Source organism: Microtus oregoni, unplaced genomic scaffold, assembly GCF_018167655.1.
Source record: "Microtus oregoni isolate MIOR12 unplaced genomic scaffold, Mior012 000001F_ref0000356, whole genome shotgun sequence".
NCBI classification, from domain to species: Eukaryota; Metazoa; Chordata; class Mammalia; order Rodentia; family Cricetidae; genus Microtus; species Microtus oregoni.
The window spans coordinates 91,256,443-91,274,046 of record NW_024543060.1 but is presented as its reverse complement, the minus strand read 5'-3'; the positions used below and the strand labels follow the sequence as shown (position 1 = coordinate 91,274,046).

Below are 17,604 nucleotides of genomic sequence, written 5' to 3'. Positions count from 1 at the left end.
ACTTCAGTGACCTCAATGAAACCCCATAAATAAATATTCAACTTAAAAAATAACTATCATCATCTGAAATTCATTTTTAACTGCCTGTTCTGAGGGCAGACGGGTACACACCCCGACCTTTTGCCTACACCTAAGCAGACCAGGCTAGAATACCCTGATATAATGCACCCTGAAAGGCCACACACTCCCTCCTCCAGGTCTGTGACGGCCCCCATGGACTCACAGGGATGGCATGACTAAGACGCGTGGCCTCGCTGAAGGAACTGTGTCACTGGGGGCTGGCTTTGAGGTTTCCACAGCTCCAGCCAGGCCCAGGGTGGCATTCTCCTCCTGCCACCTGCCAATCCGGACATAGGGCTTCCGGCTCCTTCTCCAGCACCATGTTTGTCTGCTGTGCCATGCTTCCTGCCATGACGATAATGGACTGAACCTCTGAGCTGTAAGCCAGCTCTGATTAAATGTTTTCCTTTATAAGAGTTGCTAGTCATGGTGTCTCTTCACAGCAATAGAAACCCCATCTAAAGCAGTTTAAAGTGTCCTTTACCAAAATTCTCTATCTAATGGATTTTACGGTTCAAGTTTTAAATCAAACGATATCAACCAGCTTTATTTTAAAGTGTGCGAAGGAGCCTGACGCTGTAAGGTGTAACGGGAGAGACGGGAGCAACCGGAGCATTCAGGAGACCTGGGGCTGAACACTACACTTTCATTTTAACCCTACTTAAAATTAAACTGGCTTTCATCAGCTCCAGCTAAACGGTGTCCCGCTCAAAATGTGATCAATGAGCACAGCTCCAAGATAGGAACCAGACTGCCAATGTCTTGATTTTAGTCCAGGCAAACCCGCTTTGGACACCCAGCTGCCGAGACTGCTGTGGTAGTTACGGTCGTACTGTCTAGGGCTACCGGGTATTTGGCGATGTGTCACTTCAGCAGAAAGAAACCGGCATCCCAGGACGCTGCCAGTCACGCTCTGCCGCTCTTCTCCAGCAACCCGAGCCGCGCCTGGCACTGTGGGCACCTGCCAGCTGCTGAGTCAGTGAGCAGTGTACACATGACAGTCCTAGCAAGGGAGTCCCCAGAGCAAAGGTAAAGAAGTTCAAAAGTATGAGACCCAAAGTGAATGTCAACACAGAAACAGGCGGCGCTGTGCAATATGCCGAGTGTCCACAGTGAGACAGACACTGTGCTGAGCGTGCTTTGTGCACATTAAATCCCATCAAATCCAAGCCAGATGTCACTTAAGGTATGACAGGCTACGGCATTAAACCTGCCCAAGCTGGTGAGGTCAATCAACAGACAGTCACCTGCCACCAAGCTCAACCTAAGTTTAATCCCTGGCACCCACATAACAGAAAGAGAACCAGCTCCCAAAAGCTGTCCTCTGACCTCCAAATGACTATGCGCATCAAATAAATTAAATAATTACTTAAAATGTTTTTTTTTAAAAAAAAATATCGGGGAAACTTGCCCAGTGGAGCAGTCAGTAAAAGTGCTTGCTGGACAAACCTCACAATGCCCGAGTTCAATCCCCAAATCACACACATGAAAAGAAACCACTTTCAAAAGCTGTCCTTTCGTGGTGGTGCACGTCTTTAATCTCAGCACTCGGGAGGCGGGGCAGGTGGAGCTCTGTGAGTCTGAGGTCTGCTTGGTCTACAGAGTGAGACCCTGCCTCAAAAAATCAAAATAAATAAATAGAAAATAAGAAGAGGTTCTCTGACTTCACACATACAAACATTACAAGCATGTGCACACACACGCACACACACACCACTCAAAATACATCTTTCTTTCATCTCTTACTTTTCCCAATGCATCATACCTAGTAACTATATTTAATCCCATACATTTTTCTAATTTAACCCTGTTGTGTACGTGCCCCACAGGCACGAACTATAAAACAAAACCCACACACTCTCTCCTTAGAGTGGGCCCCTTCTAATGAACCTCGACAAGCAGATTTGCGATTCGGTTCATTTCTGTAACTGAATTCATCTCCTATTGCTCAATGCTCTTTCTAAGGTCCCTGGTTTAATCCGAAATAATGCAACGAACTGCAGCATCACAACTAGCGAAAGCACAGGCCAGAGGCCAAGCTCACCTGTGTAGAAACACCACCCCACCCGCTGACCAGAAAAGTAAGCTCTCCCCAAGCCTCTTTATTTTCTAGAGTGTTTTTAAGCCGTCTTTGCATGTCAGAACACAGCCAGGCAAAGGCATTCAACAAAGCCATCGGCTGGCTAAGGAACTGAGTCACATCTTGTAACCCAGCAGCGTCTTCTCTTCCCACAGAGGACAGCCTGAAACCCCGGGGCTCTGGCTGAGAGGCCCCAGGACCAGCAAGACCAAACGACACTGCCCTTCACCTTGAAGGGTGGCCAGTGCTGGAAGGGTGAGCACTTCAGGTCCGAAAAGGGGGGAGACAGCTGTTACAGGAAGCGGTCTCTTTTCATTCCCAAGGGGTTTTCTCCTCAGTTCTCTCTACTTTACCGGTGTGATGGAAAGAACTTTCTCCACACCAAGATCCCATCCCTCCTCTCAAGCTTGGTATCATTTAGACTTTACATCTCCTTCCTCTGTACTACCTTAGAACCAGGAGGAAATTTTACCGTTACTATTAAGCATAACAAAAATAGCACTAACCACACCAGTGGCAAAATCTTCCACCATCGGAAACTTACATTCATAAAAAGGTAAGAAATAGCTCAGGCCATGTCTGCTGCCTCTTCTGAAACTATCTTAATAACCCCGATTTTCTACCCTGACCACCAAACAATACAGACACACACAGACACCGTTGGTGCTGAGGACAGAAGCTAAGGCAGCACTCATGCTAAGAAAGCATTCGACCAGTGAACTACATCCTCAAGTTGTCCTGGGATTTACATTCTTCAAGGCAAGGTTTCTCTGAGTAGCTTTGGAGCCTGTTCTGGAACTCACTCTGTAGAACAGGCTGGCTTTGAACTCCCAAAGATCCACCTGCCTCTGCCTCCCAAGTGTTGTGATTAAAGCCGTGCGCCACCACCACCTGGCCCGTAATTTACAGTCTTAAAACTGCAAAGCACCAAAGAAAGAAAGAAAAATCGTGCAATATCTAGAGTCCTGCTTCCTCTGATGGCATCTTCCAGAAGCAAAAGGTTATATTGCCAGCAGTACTCCTCAAATCAGCACCTGGCTCCATCCAACTTAGGCCCACAAGAAACCGGGTGTTTGTGGCACAAGCCCTAGGGGTAGATGAAGAATTCACAAGTCTTGCTATACAGGCCCAGATACAGAGCAAACCTCTTCAGATGTTTTTTAATATTTATGTGTATGAGCGCTCTACTTGTACGGTAGTGCCTGCATGAGAGAGATCGCCAGAGAACACGGGTCCCATTACACGGGACTGTGAGCACCACGTGGTTGCGGGAATTAAACTAATGACCTCCGGAAGAGCAGTTGGTGCTTCTAACATTGAGCCACCTTCCCATCATCCCCTCCACTTTTTAATCAAGGTTAATTGGGACGTGTACCCCAAGTTGTTACGTGTTGAACCTGCGCTGATTCTGAAGGACACTGTGTAGAAATCAGAGTGGGGCGATTAGCCAAAGATAAAGCCACGGGGTGTGATGAAAACATCGTCTACCTCTGAGAAGACTGGAACAGCGGCTACGATTCCTGCCCAGCTGAGCACTCAAGCAGAAAGGTTTTCTACGAATCTGCACGTCCTCTCCAGACTTGCCAGTCCCACACATTCGACCTTGTTGCCTTACCCAGAATGCCTTCTCGAAGAGAGAGCGAGGAGGAGGTGCACACCGGGTAATGTCAGCAGCTGGGAGGCAGGTGCAGGTTGATCTCTGTGAGCGCCAGGACAGGCAGATCAACAAAGTGAGACCCTGCCTCAAAACAACAAAAACAAAACTCCCAGAATGCCTTGGTTGCTTGAGTCTAACAGCACGCATGCCTTTGCATGAATGCGCATATGCACACACACACACACACACACACACCACACACATGCGCACGCGCGCGAACACGAGCACCCCCCCCATTTTCTTATTAAGGTCATTCAGAAAAGAAACTGGAATATAGCGATCTACTTCCTGAAAGGAAGCACATCACGTATGTTTTTTAGTCTCAACACTGCCCAACTACTGACTCACACTGATTTTTTTTCTGGTCCTTTTTTCTTACCCTTTCCCCGCTTGATAAAAAGCCCCTTCCAGTCCCCCTTACAGGACCCTGGGTTCACCAGGACAGAGAAAGCAGTTCAGTATGAGACCCAGTTTTTGTTTTTAGCACGTCGGCTAATAAATACCTTCCAAGAAACTCAAGAGCTTACTAAAAGTATCGTGTGGATATGAAAAACTTCCCATAAGATTACAACCTTATCAAGAAAAATACACTGCACAGTAGGCAATTGACTTGTTCTTGAAAATAGTTTACTAGGGCACATGCTTCTGTTCAGGTTCTATTCTGAGGGCGTCAACACAAGATGGAGTCAGCACCACAAACAAAAATCTTTTAATATGGGTTTTTGATCATGGCCTCTGAAATTTCAAAAGTGGAGACAATATTTTTCCAGTCCTGTAAACTCAAAGATATAACTCCTTGTTTCCTGCCGAAAGAGCAGTAGTCACTTTCTTCCTCCCCCTGGCTGACGTTAGTGGGCTCCAGGATGGGCAGCCTGTCTTGGTCAAGCCGGATTCTCGCGAAGCCATCCCGGATGATAAAAGACACGTAGAAGATGTTCTCCACAGTGCGGGAGAACGAGTTCGGGTCGATCACAAACTCGAAGTAGGACACGGGAGTATCGGGGTACTTTTGAAAGTAGGTTTGCAGCAACCCCAAGATTCTTTCTACTTCCTTTTCTGTCGTCTCCTGGTTGGCATGCACGTCCAGCTTCCTCAACTTCGTAGGCATATCTCCATTCCCTTCCATTTTGAAAGCTCTCTTGTGATGTTCAAGCCGGGGCTTTCGTGTGGAACGTTCTGCCTTAAATGAGCCATAAACGAAGTGGAATGTTTCAGCCCGCAGCATCCAGGACGCCGCCTCCTTCTGCACCATCCCCCAGAAGGAGAGCGCTATGCAGTCGTCGCAGTCGCTCAACTCCTCTGGCTGGTCCTCCACCCAGTTCAGGCCCACAAAGACCAGCAGCAAGTCACAGAAGGCGACTTGATTAAAAAAGCTCATGTCTAAGTTTAACTGCTTTGCTTTCTCTTTACCCAGATCAGAAGCCAGAACCAGGAACTGGGCGTCGAGGGCCGCCTCTCTGGTTCTGCTCACGCCATCGAAGAGCACGTTGGCTTCCTCCAGGGCCTCGGTCAGCGAGTCACTGGCTGTGTTCACGATGTCCTCGCGGTTCTGCTGCACGCTGTAGATGAGCTGCCGGTACTGCCTGCGGATGCTGCGGCACTTCTCTCGGTCCACCGCCAGCTCCAGGAGGTCCGGGTGCACGCTCAAGTCCTGGCCCTCCTCCTCCTCCTCCTTCTTCAGCACCTCCTCCTCCCCCTGCTTCACCAGGTGCCGCCAAGCCAGGCTTTCGACCTGCTCCTCTCCTTTCTCTCTGCCTCCAATCAGGGAACCGTCTCCTTTAGACATGTTGGTGACCACGCAGGTTAATAGCTTTCCCTCCGAGGGCTACCAACGGTGACCACTGCGGCAATGGCAACTGAAGATCGTTGGAAAGGCAGCCGGTGCGCATGCGGCCCCGCCCCCAGCCCACCCCGTGACCACACCCCCTGCTCAGGCCTCAACCCCGGCCTTCTTTTTAAGCTACGCTAATTCGCGCACCATTGGGTGAGGGCTTTTGTGTCACACAAAAGCGAGCTCACAGGCGGCTCCACTCAAGGGTGGAAGGGCAGTGGGCGGGATTATGGAAAGGCGCTGATTACCTGGAAGCCTGCCAAAGGCCAAAGAAAGATTTTTATACTCTGTGAGGTGGTTAACCTGAATCCTAGAAGATGGCAATCTGCGAAGATTTTAAACCGCATCCGGGTTGTCATCCACTGGGTGAATTACCTGCTTCGGAAAACCCACACACCAGATCTCTGGAGACCCATCGGGCAGTTAAAGTGGCTCCGGTTATCAGGACAGCGGTGTAACAACCTAAGGGGCACTGTGTTCCTAAAGACCACAGGCTCTTGCCCACCTAACACCACAGAAAGCTTGACTGGGGACAGTCCACTGGATCAGTCCAAAGTCCGGGGATAAGCAACTGTTAGCCCCCCCTTTTTTTGGTTTACCTAAACCTTGGGGAGGGGGCAGGGAGACAGGGAAGACAAGCAAGATTCTTTGCAATGAAGAGGAAAATAACATCTATAGCTATACTAAATTATTCCAAAGTTCAATAATTTCTTCTACCCAGGAGCAACTCAGAAACACTCAGGTTGGATGCGGTGACGCAAACCTTTAATCTAGCACCCCCTCCCCCGTGGCAAAGGCAGCCAGCTCTCTGGGTTCAGGACCACCCTGAACACCTTAACCACAGGGTAAGTGCTAGAATAGCCAGGGCTATACAGGGAAATCCTGTCTTGAAAAACCAAAGGACAAACTTTTCCTTAAATTAGAAAAAAGTGCTATTTTGTATGTATGAATGTATGAGCATTTTGCTACATGTATGTGCACCACAGACATTCCTGATGCCTGAGTAGGTCAGAAGAGGACTCGAATCCTGTGCTTCCCAAGGAATAAGCACTAACTTCTAGCCCTAGGAGTTCAATCAGCCTGTGAGACCTTGTCTCAAAAAAAGACAGGAAGATGGGCTAGAAAAATCACTGCATATACAAAATATACTTCCTTGGTGCTGGAGGGATGTTTCGGGGTTTGAGAGCCCTCCCAGCACCCACGTGGGGTCACTCACGACCACTGCCGGGAACTCCAGCTCCTACACTGTCCTCCAGCCTGTCCTGGCACATGTGTGTGGCGGGTGGACTGCCGCTAGACAAAGTTCCCGCACTTCAACAGTGCGGACCAAACTCTCCATCACTGCGCCTTCATTTTTAATGGGTCCTTGTGCCCTTTCTTTTGGGAAATTCGGGTGCATGTTGATGAAAGAAGAGAATATATACAACGGCAGTCTCTTTAAACAAAATAATTCTTTGGAATTACACCAGGAATAGGGAAGTTAAAGATTTACTAACTGGGCACATCAGGTCCCAGAGAAGAAAACACATCAGGAGAAGCAATGGGTCCAGACCCAGAGCCTAAGGCCACTTAGGTAAGAGTGCAGTTAGTAAGTATGGAATAGTGCCCACGATTAGGGGCTTACGGGAAGAGTGGTGAGATCTGGTCTGCCCTCCATTGTGAAGTTAGACTGGCTAGATCCCCCCTGCCACACAGGGGAGTACACACTGGTGGCAGCAGAAGGGTAAGATGTGAGGACCGTCCCTTTGGGGGAACAGCCTGCGATGAGGAAACGACACATACAAACAATGTCACGCCCTCTCGAGAATGGAAATTGCGCTTATGGGACTATTTCTCAGGTGTCAGACTCCACACCTTCTCTGTAGGACCTGAACCCTGGAGCTGGACGTGTGTACACACACACACACACACACACACACACACATTAAAAATAAAACTTGAAAAAAGACAAACCACCGAAAGTGGATACTAACTTGTCCTCTGAACTCCACACATGACCATGGTACCCATGCCTACACACACATGATACATGCACCATAATACTAATTTTTGAAAATATTCCTGATGGAATGGAAGGGCTGGGGATGCGGTTCCGAGGTTAAGAGCAATTGCAGCTCTTGCAGAGGACTGAGGCTCACAGTGGCCTGTAACTCCACCTCAGGGATCCAACCACTTGTGGCCTTTTCAGTGACGGGCACACGCACGGGAACATCCACAGAAACAGTTACAGATGTACACACATTTACACTTCAAAAATGGGCTGGAAGAAAAGCCTCCTTCCCGATCTTTATCTACCCTACTTGGTATCAGCTGAGACAGGTAGCTAAACTTCAACCCACCACTGTCCGCCGTTCGTGAGGCGGGAATTCATAATCACTCAAGTATAGAATTAAGATTACATAACCGATCAGTGTGTTTGACTAGAGTCGGTACTTATTATAATTCCAATGCATCTCAAAGACACTTTTACACACAAAGCCGTCGTTTCCTTTACACTGTCTTAGGAAAAGAACAATGTTTTTAGGCTGAGAGCGCAGGGCACTTGTCCTGGTCGACTGAGACGCCCTGGGCCTGACCCTGAGCACTGGGTATTGGGATGCACAACTGTAATCCTAGCACTTGAGGGTGGAGGCAGGAAGATCAGATTAAAGTCATCTCGAGCTACCGAGCCAGTCTGAGACCAGCTACGGATATTTGAGACTCTGACTCAAAAGAGAAAAGAAAAGAAAAAAAGGCAAGAAAGGAAAACTACTTTTCAAGGTTCAAAAGTCAGTTGGGATGAGCATTAAGCATAATGCACTGTAGAGAATATCAATCAGTAGGAAGAAAAAAATAGCTATTTAAAAATTGAAGGAAAAAAAAAAACCCACTAAGATTTCAGCTAATGAAAACGATGTTTAGAACCCTGAAGAGAGGCTGGAGAGGTGGCCCGGATGCTGAGAGCACTGGCCTGAGATCTCGTGCTGCCCTCTTCTGGCATGCAGGCATCCATACAGGCAAAACACTGCATAGTCTGTATATATAATAAAATCTTTTGTTTGTTTTTTCAGACAAGGTTTCTCTGTAGCTAGCTTTGGTGCCTGTCCCAGAACTAGCTCTTGAAGACCAGGCTGGCCTCGAACTCAGAGTGCTGGGATTAAAGGCATGCACCAACACCGCCTGGCATAATAAATAAAATCTTTAAAAAAATAGAGGAAAAAGAGCAAAACTCCTGATAGCTGTTCCAAGGCAGGGTCAAAGGAGGCTGGTCTGCGTGCTCATGAATGACTCCCTGAACTTCACAAGTCTTTAGAAGTCCAGTGCCCGCAAAGGGACTTTGAGTAACTATTCTTTCAAATAAAATGGACTATATTATTTTACAGTACTGGAGATCGAACCCCGAGCCTCACACCTACTAATCACACACGCTACTAAAAAGCTGCATATTCCCAGACACAAGGTAGCAGTGCGTTCAGGAAGCAAAAGATAAAACGCAAGCCAAGTCACACTAAATACCTTGTGCCTAGACAGTAGAGCATTTTAGAACATACAGACCGTCCACCTTCCTCTGTGGTAACAACACATACTCCGTGACACGTATGAACTAGGGACAACCCACACACTTCAGAAGAACATCACTCTGACCAGCACAAGAGGTGAAACCCTGGGTGTGAGCCTATGTGAGGAGGAATTGAACTGGGTTCATATAAAACTCACCTGCTCTGGAGGGCTGGAGAGAGCTCAGAGGTTAAGAGCACTTGCTCTTCCAGAGGACCCTTGGTTCCTAGCGCCCATGTCAGATGACTCACAACCACTGGAACTCAGGCCCTCTAGGGCCCTGTACCCAGTGCACAGATCCCCTTACTGCTCTCGAGGAGTGTTTGTTTCCACATTTGCAGTCTGCTGGGTATTCTAGTCTCTCTTAAAATACCGTTGCTGGCCTTTTTATTTCTTTAATTATAGAAAAACATTTGCTGGGAGACATTTTTTGGTTGTGGATCAGACTCAGGACTTGCGGGTGCCAGGCCTCTGAGCTGCACTGTAAGCCCTAACCAGTTTTGAGACAGGATTTCTGTGTAGCCCTGGCTGTCCTGGAACTGTCCCGGCTGGCCTCAAACTCAGAGATCCGCCTGCCTCTGCCTCCTGAGTGTTGGGATAAAGGCGTGCACCAGCAGTGCCCGACTATCAGAAGTAGGTTTAAGTGTACACACTACTGTACAGATCTGTGTTAGAGATAACACACTAACGCCTAGCCTGGCGCGACAGCAGAGGTGCCTGATACAGCAGCTACAGCAGCCACTTTCTTCCTGACCGAGAAAGGCTCACCTGCATGCCGTGACGCGCTGACTGTGAGATACAAAAGGTCTCAATTATTTCCCAATGTGCTACTGAGAACCAGTGCTGAGCAGCTCAGAGCTTCGTGTCTGACAGCCCATCTTCAATGAAACCAGAACCTTCAATGTCAACTACTCCCATAAGGGAACCTTTATGTCCCTGCCACTTAAAGAATATTTAGAGGATTAGTATACGAATGAAGTGTTCATTTATGGAATGCATATGAAGCGCTGAAGGACAGGTGGAAGACACATCGTCAGGCAAAGACTAACATCCTTCTGGCTGGCTGAGTGGGCGCAGTGGAATGAAGGCTCACCCAGCAAGCCTCTAATGAATGGAGGTCTACCGTGCGCTGGAACTATGTTAGGACGACTGGGGTTTGCACAGGCTCTCTCTCAACTCACAACCCGAGAATCAGATCAGGAGCAGGCATGTGTCTCGGGGAGCAGAGCCCCAACTCCGGCTGGTAGGGAGCCGTGTGATCTGGACACGCTCCTGGAACTCTGCAGGCCTTCATTTCCTTATCTGAATACTGGATCACACCCGCTCCTTCACCGGGCAGTTGTGAGAACATAAGAGTCCGGCACACAAACCTCTGTTACTGCCACTAATGTGTATTCATCTAGAAAGAAGTGTCCATGTGCCCTTGCAAACACAGGCACACAAAGGAAGCCTACTTCTCTCCCTTGATAAGTAAACCAGAGAATTATCTCTGGCAGGGTTCCCCCTTTTCCAAAAATAAGGATATGTGGGATGCTGTGGAAACACAGAGGCAATGTGGCCAAATGAACAGGTAGGTAGTCACGTGGCAAAGCGGGGCTATCTAGGAAGAGATGGAAAGAAACCAGTAAGGAAGGGAGATCTAGGGAACTACAGGTATGACCATTCCCAGGGGCCCACAGTAGCTTGGCAGAGGAAGAGATGAAAAGAAAACCACATTGGAGAAGGCACACAACACTGCACTGAAAAGTGAGCCCTTTATCCTGGAAGCCATCTGGCAGCAAGAAGCAGCAATCAAGAAAAGGGCCCCAGGCAGGTTAGGGAAGGAGCCTTCAGAAGGTGAGGCCTGCCTGAGTGAGATGCGTGAGGTGATGCAGGCAAGAAGAAACCCATACCATTCTCAGAAAGTGTCCAGGCTGCTGCTAAATTGGGCAGGCTGGAGACCCTAGCACGAAAACAACTGGGCCCGTCTTCCCATGACTGTCACAATGCTTTAGCCTGCCTGTCACCTCTTCTATTCCTGCCATCCAGAAACTGAGCCTCGTGTGGCCAATTTTAATCTTCCACGACTCTTCTCTCACACTACTGAAGGCGTAACTATGCCCAGCTGCACCCCAATGGGCACCTTTTCACCCACTGTGCTCCTTCTTCTCAGTGCCACCAAGGGAGGCATTTACATGAGTGGTTTCCAAACCCCGAGCCAGGGCTGTTGAAATGGGTTAGTGTGGAAAGGCAACAGCCACTAAACCTGGCCATGTGAGTCCAATCCGAGGCCCTCGTGCTGGAATCACACAAGTTATTCTTTGACCTTCACATGCACACCATGCTAAGTGCACACAGGCACACGTGTGCGGCCACATGCACGCACACACACACACACACACACACACACTTCTGATTCTTGCAATTTTGTCCTAAAGATAAAATGAAACGCTGCCAGGCTTGGTGACACACCTGTAATCCTAGCATTCAAGAAGGCAGAGACAGGAGAAAATTCATAACTCTAAGGCCAGCTTGCTCTACATAGGAAGACTGCCTCAAAAAAAGAAACAACAACACGAAGAGCTAGGAATGTTGGTGGCTAAGCAAGCGCAGGGCCCTGGGTTCAAGCCCCAGCATTTCAGACAACACTAAAATGTTGCCCTGGGGTTACAGCTCTCACCCAGAATGTTTACCGCCCTGTTCAATCCTGGCACACGTGCGTGCGCACGCATACACACACAAAGGGAGGGAGGACAAACATCGGCACAGACTCCTCTAGAAACACTCAGCGTACCAACCTAGCCCTTCCAAAGTTCTCCCTCCCTCATCACCCCAGCCTCACCTGCTCTGCCCCCTCCCGCCTTTAGCACCACTCATTGAGACCCAAAGAGAGCGCGAGACACACCAGCTCTGTGTGTGTGGTAAATGGCGCGTAAGCACTTCGCTCATGACCCTGATCCTCACCAGAGGCCTGAAAGTGACGGGTACAGGACACTGGAACGGTCAGAGGAGCAAGTCACCGTCAAGCCATTTCTGCTCCCACCGACGTCAGAATCAAGAGCGTGAATAATATCACGTAAAAACCAAATGATTATAACTTCTCAACATACACTTACAACAGAGGGGGGTTACCCCGGTACGCGTCACGGTCTTTGTGTGATTTTCCTTGCAAACTCAAGGTCTGATTAACACAACTGCTTGAACCAAAGGCAGAAGCCTTTTATCTCCCTTAATTAGTTTCCGTCCATCTGCCGTTTGTCTTTGAAGTCCAGCTCCAGATCCTATATTCACTCTTCAAAAATGCCTGTTTCTTTTAGAAGCAAGCAAAGACTAAGTAAAAACGTGAATCAATCGTTAGCATCCTTCTTAGCGACACAGCCACCTAAATGTTTTTACACTTAGCAGGCCTCCTGTTGACTAAGAGGGCAAGGTTTCCACATATGTCGGTGAGGGCTGGTGAGAGACTCCATAGGGAAAGGCACTTGCTGCCTGGCATGGACATTGGAGTTTGAGCCCCACGACCCACACGGGGAAGAAAGAAACAGACTCCACAGTGCCCTCTTCACACACTACCTGGTGTCTCCTCGTGGTTTTCTGTGATTCTTTGGGCCGTTGCCCTTCCACCCAAGTGAAAAAAAAAAAAGATATCCGGTATACTTGAGACTGGAGGGTATCTCCACTCCTTTATATCAACTCTGGACTAGAAAAAGAAATGCCTGAGGGAAACAAATCCAACCCAGGGATTCCTGCCTGCTTCTCGGAACCTGGGGTTCCGGGGTGTCCCGTGCCTCTGAGAATTAAAGAGGAAGGTGAACCCTTTTCTCAAGACTTCCCCAGGGCCACTCACCCTGCCGCTGCAGGCTGTAGAAGGGGGCACCCGAGCAAAGGGCCCTGTGAACGGTCCCTTTAAAAGAAAAGGCTAGACTCTGCTTCCCGGTTCAGGGATCTGAGCACGTGGGTCGGTAGCCTCTAGTGGCCCGGGGGCTGGGAATCCGGGGTCGGGGCTGGGGAGCGCAGCGCGCGGCTCCTACCTTCAGGGCTGGACCATGGCGACCCTCCGCCGCTCGCTCGCACCTCCCGCCGGCTCGCCGCCGGCCTCGCCGCCTCTCTCCGCTCGCACCCGCGCCGCCGCCGCGCAGGCCCCGCCGCCCTCTGCAGCACAAAGCAGAGCGGCAAAGTGAGCCTTCCTCCTCCGGGCGGGGCTTCCGGGACGCCGCGCGCCCTCCGGGCACTCCCGCCGGCGGACTCCGACCCACCGGGGCCGCCACAACTGAGCTGAGCTCTCAAGGGCGGCTAAACACGCCGACCTCGCGACCACAGGGCACTAACACGTCCCAGTGTGGTCTGGCTTTTGACATTGCACCCGGAGGATGCCACAGCCAGGGTTCCTGGAATCTGAAACTGCGGTCCATCCACACTCTGGATGAGGTCAGGGGAGGATGGTCCCATTTCACTAAGGGGTGAACTCACTCGGTTTAGTCTGGGACAATTAAAAAACGGAGCACAAAGCTACACTGATACCATCCCTTAAAAGAATAGTTATTCAGTACTAATACCAACAGTTAACATGGCCATAGTGCTATATATTTATGATATATATACAATGCCATCTATATATAATGATGTAGGTATTACCACGTCTTTCCACAGGTAGGGAAACTAAGCTGCCTTTAGCCAAGCAACTTGCACAAGTTCGAGCACCCTGTCAAGAGTGGAGGCAGGACAAACCCACTCAGGACAGTCTCTGCTCTTAGGTTAGGGAAGGGCTGTGTAGCAGTCTCAGGTACCCTGTTTAACAGCCTGGGTCAAGAAGGACAAGGCCCTTGGAAAACATTACATACACCATGACAATTTCAAGGAGTTTCTTAGGACTTCGCCTGTGAAGCCATTTGTAAAGGTGCGCAATTTCTTAATATTATCACGGATGTGCACTGATATTCCTCACACTGTCATATATGTATAAATCAATACCCTTGCTCTGCAAAGGATACCCTTTTCCTCTGGTAGCCTGCAAGCCACCAGTTGCCAAGGACCAGACGTCAAGTCCCAGATACTGAAGCTTTGTGTCCTCTGCACCCTGCCAAGAGCTTCACCCAGCCCTCTCGGACACACATTAAATGTCCCCGTCCCAGACATTTCCAAAGCACCACCCCGGAGCAACGTTCCCCTGACAGAGAGCTTACGTGAAGAAGCAAGAAGCAAACAGCAGCTCTCCTCGCGCCGCGGAGTCCCGCACTGCCCGCGTGGATGCAAGGCCTGACGGAAGCAAACTGAGCATAAAGAGCGGCGGGTTCCTAGTGGCTCCAGGAAGCCACGCCCTACTCTTAGGAGGCGGGTGAACTGCCAGTGTCAGAATGACAAAGCAAAAATCCAGTCCTCGTGCAGCCCTGGCAACCTGTCCCCGTCGGCTCGGGCAAAGTGACAGCTCCTAATAGGACGGTACCACATCCTGCTGCTCAGAACCGCCCCCGACCCAAAGCGGCGGCTGCAATTCAAAGAATGCTGGGAACCAGACCCGAGTTACGAGTGAGCGTGAACTGAGTCAGCTGGCCTCTGCCCTAGGCGCTGCCCTCTAGTCTTTCCTAGTCACATGAGGAACTTTAGAAATATTGACGCCTGGCACCCACACACATGATCTGACGTCCTCGGTACCGGCTGTGACCCTGGCAACTAGGCTTTAAAAACTCCAAAAGTGACTAGTAGACAGCGAAGTTAGGGACGCACTGCCCTAAGGCACTGGATTAGTCAAACTGGTAATTCCCTCTGGTCACCCGGGTTTTTAGAGCGCTGTCTACTTCTGCCTGACTAACCCTGAAAAGAGGTGACTAATTCTCCTAACAATACTGCCTCCTGGCCCCAGTCAGCCGTGGGGCTGTCTTATTCACTTTAAGGAAAACTGAGAGTTTATTTAGCCCTTGGCACCACCCACCAACATCTGCCAAAGAAGGCCATGGCCTGTCGCGCCTCCCTGCCCCTAGGTCAGTGAGACTGCTCGGTGGATGAATGAATGAAGCATTTGACCCAAGCCTCTGGTTAATGCCAGGGTGGAAAGAGAACGAGGTGAAAGGGTTGTTGGCTCCTAACTGCTTGAAGCCACACCTCCTGGTACCAGGGTGGCCTCCTACAATCCTCCTAGGCTCTTCTAAGGTGAAAGTGAGAAACTTGCATAATGTGCACACACCAGGCAGGCTGACCCAACACTCTCCCACACTTCCCACCCCACACACTTCTCACACACTGCAGCCCTTGAGCCAGCGCCGCCCCTGATTCTGAGGTGTGGGGTCTGTGACCAGCTGCTTCTCAGCTCCTAAGTGGTCAGGACAGCGTCGGTAAGGACCAAAGAAAAGAAAATGCCCAGAAAAAGCTTTAGCCCTGGCTCCTCCCAACCAAGTTCTGCATTGCGCATTCTATTTGCCTTTTCTGGGGCAGTCCACAGAGCGACAGTCCATACAGTGTGGTCACGAGCACCTCATTCTCAAATATAGACAGAGCATGGCCTGGGGTAGAGAGTGGCTCTAAATCGCTGGACCGATAACGATGCGGGGAGTAGGATTCCAATAGCTCGACACTGACAGAGCCTTACAGGGACCGTCAGGGAGATCAAGGGGAATTTTCTAAAAGCTTTATTAGAAAAGACCACATAAACTGGTCCAACTTCCCGATGCTCTTAAGATAAGCAAATCTTAAAACAAGCACAGGTGAGTGGAAGGCTTCCCCTTTGGGGGAAAATACAGAGACTGCTATTCTGGTGATTTAGTTACAGGCTAAAGGAAGAGGCTCCTCCTGGACTCCCACCACTGTTCACGGTTCACATTCTAAGCTAACACCTTAAATGGGCTTTGACTGAGCTCTTGCGTTCTTGTCTTTCTTCCCTAAAAGCCTGGGTAGTCTACAGTCCGTTACCTCCTCTGGGTGGGGTTCCCTCATTCTCACCCATTATTAATTTCCCTCCCCTCTTTATAGCCCCAAGTACCTTACTAATAATTATACATCTTCTAAATCTTTCAGAACTTTGGGAAAGTAAACCCTTGTTTGATTTCTTGCCTCTCCAGAATGTGGTATCAGGCAGGTACGCAGAAAATGATGGTAAACGCTTGTCTGTTTTCTGAACTGCCACTCAGCTAAGACAGATGACATAGTCGTACTGCACTGGAATGGTTCCACTGTGAACGTCCACCTATAGGGAGACACTGAGCTGGAACAATCACCCTTCAGGCCTTTCTCCATGCCCTTGAGATCAAGTTCAAGCTTCTCAGTGGCACAGTCAAGTCAAGACCCACCCTTGTTTTTGTTGTTTTGTTTTGTTGGTTTGGTTTGGTTTTTCATGGCCGGGTTTCTCTGTGTTCCTGGCTGTCCTGGAACTCACTCTGTAGACCAGGCTGGCCTCGAACTCACAGAGATCTGCCTGCTTCTGCCTTCCCAGTGCTGGGATTAAAGGCGCACACTGCATGCCACCACCAACCAGCTAACACCCACTCTTACTAATGCTAGCTGTCCACACAGTCTGCACCTTACTTAGGCAGCAAAACACTGTTGGAGAAACACTTGGAGAGAAAAAGTGATTTCCACTTAAAAGCCAAGATCACAAACCTCAAATCTGTCCTCAGCCCTGCCCAGCAGTCCTTGCACCCTGGCATATGTTCCGAGGAGTCATTGCACCCTGGCATATTTTCCCAGCAGTCCTTGCACCCTGGCATATGTTCCCAGCAGTCCTTGCACCTTGGCATATGTTCCGAGGAGTCCTTGCACCCTGGCATATTTTCCCAGCAGTCCTTGCACCCTGGCATATTTTCCCAGCAGTCCTTGCACCTTGGCATATGTTCCGAGGAGTCATTGCACCCTGGCATATTTTCCCAGCAGTCCTTGCACCCTGGCATATTTTCCCAGCAGTCCTTGCACCCTGGCATATTTTCCCAGCTGCCATGGTAACACTTCCATTTTTCTTCTTTTGTTCTAGCATTTCCAACAGTTAAGCTGCATTGGCCTTCCCTCTGATCATAACCTAGTTTCTACTTAGGAAAACAGAATTTCCCACTATTTCCCCATGGCCACCAAACTACTAAATTCTTTGCCATGGCTCCAGGTAGAAGAAAAGCTTCTGCTCCTGTGTGTGTGCTCACCGATTCTCGCCTTTCTGTTCAACAATCCTGGAAAGATGCCCCTCGGGCATAGTCAATTTATTGTTCTGTATCTGATCATGTCTCTTATCACACAAACAGTTCCCAGAAGCCATTGCTTCCTTTCACCAGGCAAGGGGGACGAGGTGGGAGATGAAAGAGCTCTCTGCACTCTGAAGAATAAAGGAAGTAGAAGGTAAGGAACTAAGAATGTGCCCGTGGGGCAAGACGAAAGGGAAATAAGGGCCCACACACCACCCGAGCAGCTGCAAACCTTCTAAGCAGTGGAGACAAGAAACAAAGAAGAAGCCAGTCAGGCAGCCAGGAGCAGGGAGCCGAGAAG

At 49.5% G+C, this 17,604-nt stretch overlaps 2 protein-coding genes across 3 annotated transcripts in view; both read right to left on the bottom strand.

The window, feature by feature from the left end:
• Txnrd1 (thioredoxin reductase 1) overlaps positions 1-14,634 on the bottom strand; it is a 38,272-nt gene extending 23,638 nt beyond the window's left edge. The window contains exons 1-2 of one of the 2 annotated variants that reach the window (XM_041666549.1): positions 14,328-14,634; positions 13,176-13,296 (exon numbers count right to left, since the gene is read on the bottom strand). In XM_041666549.1, the coding sequence (XP_041522483.1) occupies positions 13,176-13,296; positions 14,328-14,422 (216 nt within the window). In that variant the 5' untranslated portion in view covers positions 14,423-14,634. Of the gene's footprint in view, positions 1-13,175; positions 13,297-14,327 lie in introns of those variants that run through there. The other variant, XM_041666541.1, reaches the window with a different exon arrangement.
• Positions 4,451-5,648, bottom strand: Eid3 (EP300 interacting inhibitor of differentiation 3). The gene has a single exon (XM_041666560.1). The coding sequence runs from the start codon at positions 5,581-5,583 to the stop codon at positions 4,507-4,509; it is 1,077 nt and encodes a 358-aa protein (XP_041522494.1). The 5' UTR covers positions 5,584-5,648; the 3' UTR covers positions 4,451-4,506.
• Positions 14,635-17,604: the final 2,970 nt, after the last annotated feature.